This window comes from Lycium barbarum, chromosome 10 (genome assembly GCF_019175385.1).
Source record: "Lycium barbarum isolate Lr01 chromosome 10, ASM1917538v2, whole genome shotgun sequence".
Classification (NCBI taxonomy): Eukaryota; Viridiplantae; Streptophyta; class Magnoliopsida; order Solanales; family Solanaceae; genus Lycium; species Lycium barbarum.
Window position 1 is genome coordinate 122,762,878 of NC_083346.1, and position 7,780 is coordinate 122,770,657.

General features: G+C 35.8%; 1 protein-coding gene across 1 annotated transcript; it reads right to left on the reverse strand.

Moving 5' to 3' along the window:
* Positions 1–1,734: 1,734 nt before the first annotated feature.
* Positions 1,735–6,020, reverse strand: LOC132616117 (E3 ubiquitin-protein ligase WAV3-like). The gene is made up of 3 exons (XM_060330712.1): positions 5,203–6,020; positions 4,284–4,385; positions 1,735–3,117 (listed from the first exon to the last, which is right to left on the reverse strand). Exons 1-3 carry the CDS (start codon positions 5,356–5,358, stop codon positions 1,912–1,914), a joined length of 1,464 nt encoding a protein of 487 aa, XP_060186695.1. The 5' UTR covers positions 5,359–6,020; the 3' UTR covers positions 1,735–1,911.
* Positions 6,021–7,780: the final 1,760 nt, after the last annotated feature.

The window sequence follows — 7,780 nt, forward strand, 5'->3', positions numbered from 1 at the left end:
ATAGTATAACCGACAACATGGTTTGGTACTTGCGTCCTACCAGCAGAACACTCACAACCTTGCCAGGGATATGAGATTTAAGTAATAATAAGCATGTAAGGATCCAAACTGAATAATGAAGGTGTTGCCTCCTTGCTGACAACCCTTATCCTACGATGGCTACGTAGTTTCAGGCTATTTGAGCCTTCTCGGTTAACTAAGCAATTCCCAAAAACATGAACATAATATAGTTGGCTAAGAAGCCCATGATTTTCGTGAAATAACTTGTAATCATGATTTCACGAAATAACTTGTAAACATGGTTTCATGAAATATCTTGTAATATAGTTTCATGAGATAACTTGTCATAGTCTTGCAAACATGTTCTTGATTCATGAGTAATAACAATAGTTCATAATTATATATATATATAAAAATTAGGAATACAATAACGAATATAGATACAAAATTCATGTACATAAATACATAAATACGGGCTACCAATATGTTGGGTTTAATGCCCTAGGGTTGAACTTCATGGATATCAAGAAACGGAGCATGGGGAAGAACGTAGAGATTCCCGCATGTGGATGAAAGTTCTACATACCTTAATTGCTCCAAAACTTGAATTAAAGACTTGAGCTTTGAAGAAGATTTCCAAAATCTTGAATTCTTGAACCTTGAGATGGGTTTTCTTGAAAACCCTAGTTTTAGAATGATAATTTCTTGTTTAGATTACAAGGATAGGTGTTAGAATTGAGTTGGAATAATTAGAGTAGGCTTACCTTGGTGCTCTTGATGATGGGAAAGGGTAGGAAGTCGTTCTAGGGCTTCAAGGAATGAAAAATAATGATTTGAACTGATATGAACGAATATATACTGTCCTGGGAAAGTGTAGTTTACGTCCAGCACAGTGTTGGCCGTATTTTCAGTTTACGGGTCGTAAACTGAAATACGGGCCGTATTTTGCAATACGGACTGCACTGCGTCTCTTCAGTAAAATGGCCATAACTCTTTGCGCAGATGTCTGTTTGACGCCCATAATATACCGTTGGAAAGGTATTTCAAAACTCTACAACTTTCATCAAGGAAGTTTTCACAAATTCCAAATACGTTTTGAAATACGGGCCGTAAACTGAAATACGGTCCGTATTTAACCATGTGACATCAAAATGCCAAATTTCAGAATGCTCAGAAATCCTTGGTACCAATTTACGACTTGGTTTACGGCCCGTAAATTGAAATACGTCCGCTGTTCATGGGCGTAAACCACTATCTCACAACTGAACAGGGAAATTCCAATTCCCACATTCTTTATCTGATTTTCCAAGTCTAGGATCATGGTTAAAGCTTACGTTAAAAGTACGAGGTGTTACAAAAGGACTCAAATGGACCATAATAAAGGGAGTTTATATTGGTACATGTCATGATGATTGGATACACAATTCACAACCCCTAAGGTACATGATTGAGGACCTTTAAATGAGAATCAAGAATACTTAACATGCCTACTGGTTGGAAAGTATATTTTTCCCGCTTATTATAAAGTAGTAGAAAACAAGAAAGGTGATACGGTGACACCACATAATTTGAATTCATGTCAGCACAAACACACTTGGACTTTTCTTCTTTCAGTTTTTAAACATTTTCATTTTCATCTAAGCACAATGATGAAAAGGGATAGTCAGAATAAAAACATTTTTGCTAACATAGGAAGAGCATAGATGCAGCAATTCTGGAGAAAGGACATAACAGTTCATCAAATCATATTAGATTCTTCAATACAAAAATTGGGAACACAGATATACAAGAAATTCTTTTCATGTATTTCAAGATCACACGTATAATGCAGATTCTGAAAAAAATGTTAATACAATTAATAGATCATCATGGGATCAAGGACTTGAGGGTAACGAAGCAAGGCCATGAACATCATATCCTATAGCCATGCAAACGCTTAGCCCATCGTCTAGCCATGAACGGATCATGATATTCCCAGCTCTCAACGCTGCTACTTCTTCCACCGGTGCTTTCAGCAGAGATAGAATCATCAGTTAGTTCTTTTCTATCACCAATTCCGACTACAACTTCCCCTGTTTTAAAAGAATCGCCCATCATGCAATCAATATAGGTATACACCACACGGACCCCGTCCAACTCTTCCAAAAGCAACGGGATTCTCCTCTCTTCACCCCCTCGTAATTCTCCAAGCCTCATAACCCTAGTGTCATCCCCAATCCTCAATGCAATCTCTCGAACTGCACCGCACAATATTTTAGCAAGAAATCTCTCAAATTCATGCATGACAAACCCATTCGAAGTGCCATATCCAAATCCAACATGAAACTTATGGATTGTAATAGGAAGTTCCAAGTGAAACCCATGGAAAGACGATCTTGTTGGATTGTCAGAAAGATGTAGAATAAAAGAATGAGTATTTTGGTGGGTTCGCTCTCTTAGTATCTTTACACCTTTCTTAAGTCCTTCTACTGGATCAGCTTGGCCCATATAAAACAGCCGATCAATCACTTGTAGCGCTGTCCGCTTCCCGTAAGAGGTCATACACTTAAGGGGAAAGATCCGTGCTGCTGCAGAAGAGTAGGTAACAATAGCCAAACGGTCTATAGGCCGAAGCGAAAATACCACAAATGCCATGGCTTGTTTCATAAGCCTCAGGTGGGGTCCGTTCGGGCTTGCCACTAAGACTAAGTCGGTGGCTGGCTGATGTGTCAATTTTAAGCAAAGTTCAAACACAGAAGTACTGTGAGGGACAGGTGATAAAGACAAATGCAAACGGTGAATATCTGATGTGGGGTCGGGTTCGACGGGATCATCATCGTCATAGCGAGCAGAGCGTAAAAAGGAACGTCTATGTACCCGAGAAGTAGCAATTGATTCATCGAGAATCTGGAGAATGGGGTCCGCTTGATTGTTGTGAGGAGAATAATGCATCCTCAATGTTCGAGGTAGTTGGGTCCAATGTGCACGGCAAACAGGGCAAGTAACATTGCCATGGCGGATGTTGGATGATATGCAAGCGAAGTGAAAAGCATGAGAGCATTGTGCTGTAAATATAGCCTGTCCTGGGCTGCACTCGGAGCTATAGCTCAACGGATCCAGACATATTGGACAAAAATTCTGCCAGACAATAGAAAAAGAAGCATGAGTTTTTCTGAACTAATATATACATAATAACCATTCCCATGCAGGACCTTGGAGATTCTTTATATTTACAAGAAAAATTTAAACATAACTACGCAAAAAAGAAACAGACCAGTTCTTTATAAACACAAAAAAGAAAATCCCAGATACAATTTTTAAAGGAAAGACCTGATGCGTTTTGCCCTGCAAGAAGAATCCTTTTTGGAATGTTTAATCAGATAACACCATAATTACTACTCATTTGTTAACAAAGGAAGAACTCATAACAAAAGGCATTCTTAAGTGTGCCAACCCTCCACCCCAGTTATTTTTTCTTGTTCAATATTTTTCTTCCCATTTGTCGAAAGGGGATTAGTTATCTTTATCCTCTGGTAGTAGAACAAGCTATTGAACTGCATTATAGAAGCAAAAGTTTCATTCTTAAAGGATGTGATCAACGGCATGTTGAGTTCTTAGTCTCTTGCAGCTCATTCTTTTGGCTTATTACCGTGCTTAAATTCTGCACTCTAATAAGAAACAATAGCAGCTTTTCAACTTTTTCCCCGGGATAGGTATTGGGTGTGTAAGGAATATGTTAGATCTACAAACTCCGAGGAAAGAATAACTTTTACCCATCACAATGTAGCATAAGAAATTCACAACATCTTTTCTACAGCCATGATGCTCGGGCCAGCTTGCGCGCACCTCGATCAATTCCACAGAGTACCTGCTACCTCTCACTGACACAGGTATCGAGTAACATAAATCATCTGGCGTTATTTTGCCTCCAATGGGAATTGAACCTGAGACCTCAGGGTTCTCAACCCACTTCATTGACCACTACCCCACACCATTGGGTAAGAAACTCACAATTTGGATTCTTTCATGTTGGGAATACATCCAAGACATTGAGGATTCACACATTTATAAGGCTAAGATCAATTAGGAAACAAGAATATCAAGAAATCTAGTGAATGGTAGCTAACTACAATGTTTTCTTAATAATAGTAAATTATTTGGGCTTATTATAACAAAAGGACAACGAGAGCTAGCTTTGAAGTTAGACCAGCTAATTTTACTGGAACCACGATCCGGAAGCAAGGACAATATGGAATATGCAGCAAAGAAATGACAAGAAATTTAAGATGCAGAGGAGAAGGTACCTTGTTAGAAGGTGTGTTAGTAGTAGAATCTAATCGCGAGGGTTTAATGACAGACGCCTGATTCAACAGCTCCAGATTATTACTGGCCGGATAAGGAAACTCCTGCACATAACAAAATCATCAAATGCAATAAATTTTAGGCAAAAAAAAAAAAAAAAACTCAAAACTAAACGAATTTCACCAACAAGGATTGTGGTGGAGTAGTAGGTACTCCTTCCATTGATAGAGGAGCCACAATGCAAGTTACTGGTTTGACAGAACCCAAAAACTTTAGATCAAACACTATATTTGCGTTAAAAATTACTATGTAATATTTACAAATAATCTATTCTGAACTCACTAAGCAAAACAAACTACTTCATCTGTTTCAATTTGATTATCTCAATTTGATTATCTTACTTTCCTTTTTAGTCTATTTTTTAAAAGAATATTTCTTTCCTTCTTTGGCAAATCTTTAATTCTAACTTTTCGCGTGACATGTTTAAGACCACAATATTAAAGGACATTTTGATACATTCTACATATTTTTAATTTACTTTTAGACAACGTTACTTTCTTAATCTCCATATCAAATCACAACCAGACAAACAAACTGAAACGGAGGGAGTATGATTCAGAACCCATAAACTAAAACACACTAGCTCATGCTCGGACTCCTTCATCCTTAACCGGAGATCTCGGATTCGAGTCCTAGGATCAAGTCTGTCTTTACTAGTGAGCATTTTAGCCCAATGTAGGACTTTCCAGCCCGAAGGCCCCAATGCAGATATACTGCACACAGGGAAAATGAAAAAAATCACTAGCATTTTAGCTGAATGAGTGACTTTGTGGCTCGCATCCGAATTTAGTAGGCCCCAATGCTGATACCAGACACCCAGTAAAAAACTAAAAGAAACCAAAAGAATTTGAGTAAACTTACAGAGTTGTTGTTGTTGTTGTTATGAAGGACAGGAGAAGGGGAGTTTTGATATCTACAACAAAATGAACCACATGTTTGAACAAACATCTTTTTAGCTGCTTTCTTCAGCTTCCCAGAATAAGATGATGATGTTTCTCCGGCCCCGGCCATTCCCATTACCAGTAACAACCCTTTATATAAGATTCACTGTATAATTCAGTGAATTGAGTGAATTATATAATACCCAAATGGCAAATCAGTCACTGGAAAGCTTACAGTAGACAAAGAGAGAGAGACATTATAAACAAACAAACAACATTATACCCATTGTAATTCCCAAATGACGTGGTATAGGATATACGCAAACCTTAACTTTACTTTTGTGGGGTACAGTGATTGTTCCCGAAAAGGTAAATGAGGTATTATAAGGTGAGAATCGAACCCTCGCCAATAAGATGAAAGCTCAACTGAGCTAATAAGATTCTTGAAAGAGAGTAGGAATGGCAAGTTTTCAATAATGGGGTCAGTCCTTTACTGTCTCTCCTACAGACTCAACAACTATGAAATTGCTTTAGTGTCATAGGGGTGGGTGGACATGTTACCGTAAATATCGATTATCATATCAAAATCTGAAATTTTTAATAATGGGGGTCAGGAATTTGTAAAACTATAGGGTATAAGCTCAGAGAGAGTATAATTAAGTGAACTGAATGAATTGTACAACACCTAAATGGGAAGTGAGTCACTCTGAAAAGCTTAGCTTATAGCCACTAAAGGTAGACAGACAAAGAAAGAGAGAGAGACACACACACAAAATAAAGGGTTGTCAATAATGGGGTGTGTCAGTACTGTCTCTCTCTCACATACTCAACAACTACTATGAATTTTGGTTGTTTGTGTCCCCATTTCCACTCTCTCTCTCTCTCTATGGTTTAGTCAAAGCTTCTTCTCATTTGTTCATTTTTTGGCCATGTGTCTTTTTCTCTTTTCTTTTTGGTATATAAGTATTGAGTACTAACCCCACTATTTTCCTTTTTTGGCACTTTTACTTTTTGCTCAAGACCACTCAAATTCATTTTCTTCCATTCTAGGGGTAAAAAGGTCAAAATACTTCGGTTAAGAGACAAGTTAGGCAGAAATTAGTACTCCCTCCGTCCCATATTCTATGTGAGTTTTTTTTAAGTCTGATAAAGAAAAATGATATTTTTTTATATTTAATAATAATTTAATTTTGAATTTTTCATCTTATTCTTAATAAAATGATTAATAATCACAAAAATAATTGTTATTACTTATTTTAAATCACAAATTTTAAAAAAAATCATTTTTCTATTAAACTCCGTGACCAGCCGAATACCTTCACATAAATGGGACGAAGAGAGTAATATAGAAATTGTATAATGCATGAATATTTCTTACATTTTATTTAGTTTGGCATACTATATATTAATAGTATACACTACAAAATAAAAAATTCTTACTATTATGAGGGTGGGTTTGGTTATTTTAGCATTTGAATCCATGCACGGTTAAATCTATAGTCTTATTCCACATTCTGCACCGAATAAATTAAAACATAGATTTATGCATAACTTATGAATGTAAGTGCTGTTTATGAGGAAATAAAAGAGAAGCAACTAAACATTATATTAATTAAGGTTGATTTCTATGTGGAGATTAAATCTCCTTAAAACTCAACCAAACATTGTATAAATTTATAATATTTTTATGTCGAGATTATATCTTTGAAACCCAAACCAAACGGCCCCTTGGACTGAATTTCTTAATGTTATCGTCCGTAATATTTAGGGTCGTTTACATCTTTATCATTAGCAAATAGTCTTGTATTTAGTCTTGATCTTAACGGAGCTCCAACGTTTAAGTGTTATAACTAGTAATTTTGAATCTTTTTTCAGAAGTAGATGGATATATTTGAACTCTTCTTTCCAAAAATGGAATTCATTCGGTTTACGTTGGAGTTTCATTAGAGGCAAAAACAAATACAAATAATTTGTTAACAGTGAAAATATAAATTGCCCAAAGAAATATTTTGTATAGTAAAAGGGTAAATTTCGACATGGTTTCCCATTCCACGATAATGCTACTTCCTGCAATAATCTTTATGTCTCATTCATTGTCTGTTTTCAATTATTGATATAATATATATGTATGATAAGGACTTCGAAGTTTTAAAAAGAAAAAAGGGACATATACTTACAAAAGCATATATATTTTTGACTAATAAGTACATTTAGAACGTCATTATCTACTGGGAGCTTCTCAATAAGTCCAAATGTATAGTATCTTTGAATCTTTTGTTATATAGGGACTACAAGTCTTTAACAAAAGAAAGCTCGCTCCTTTTTTTTTTTATAATAATCGAAAAAATCTTTGAAGATTATTGGCGCACAATTCAAAATTTAGTGAATAATATATTTGTCCCTCTATCTTAAATTGTCGATGTATTCTCACTCGAATAATTTGTGCATTATATTAGTATGACTTTAACTAATGTACACTTACAATGTGAAAAAAATTATTTAGACTATAATGCCATCAAAAGATATCTACAAGTAATCTTTCATTCATAAAAAGAAAT

Coding starts and splice junctions, on each gene's coding strand:
- LOC132616117 (XM_060330712.1), bottom strand. CDS start 5,358: ATGGGAATGGCCGGGGCCGGAGAAACATCATCATCTTATTCTGGGAAG. Junction 4,386..5,202: donor ACAACAACAACAACAACTCT/GTAAGTTTACTC, acceptor TGTTATGTGCAG/GAGTTTCCTTATCCGGCCAG. Junction 3,118..4,283: donor CTAACACACCTTCTAACAAG/GTACCTTCTCCT, acceptor ATTGTCTGGCAG/AATTTTTGTCCAATATGTCT.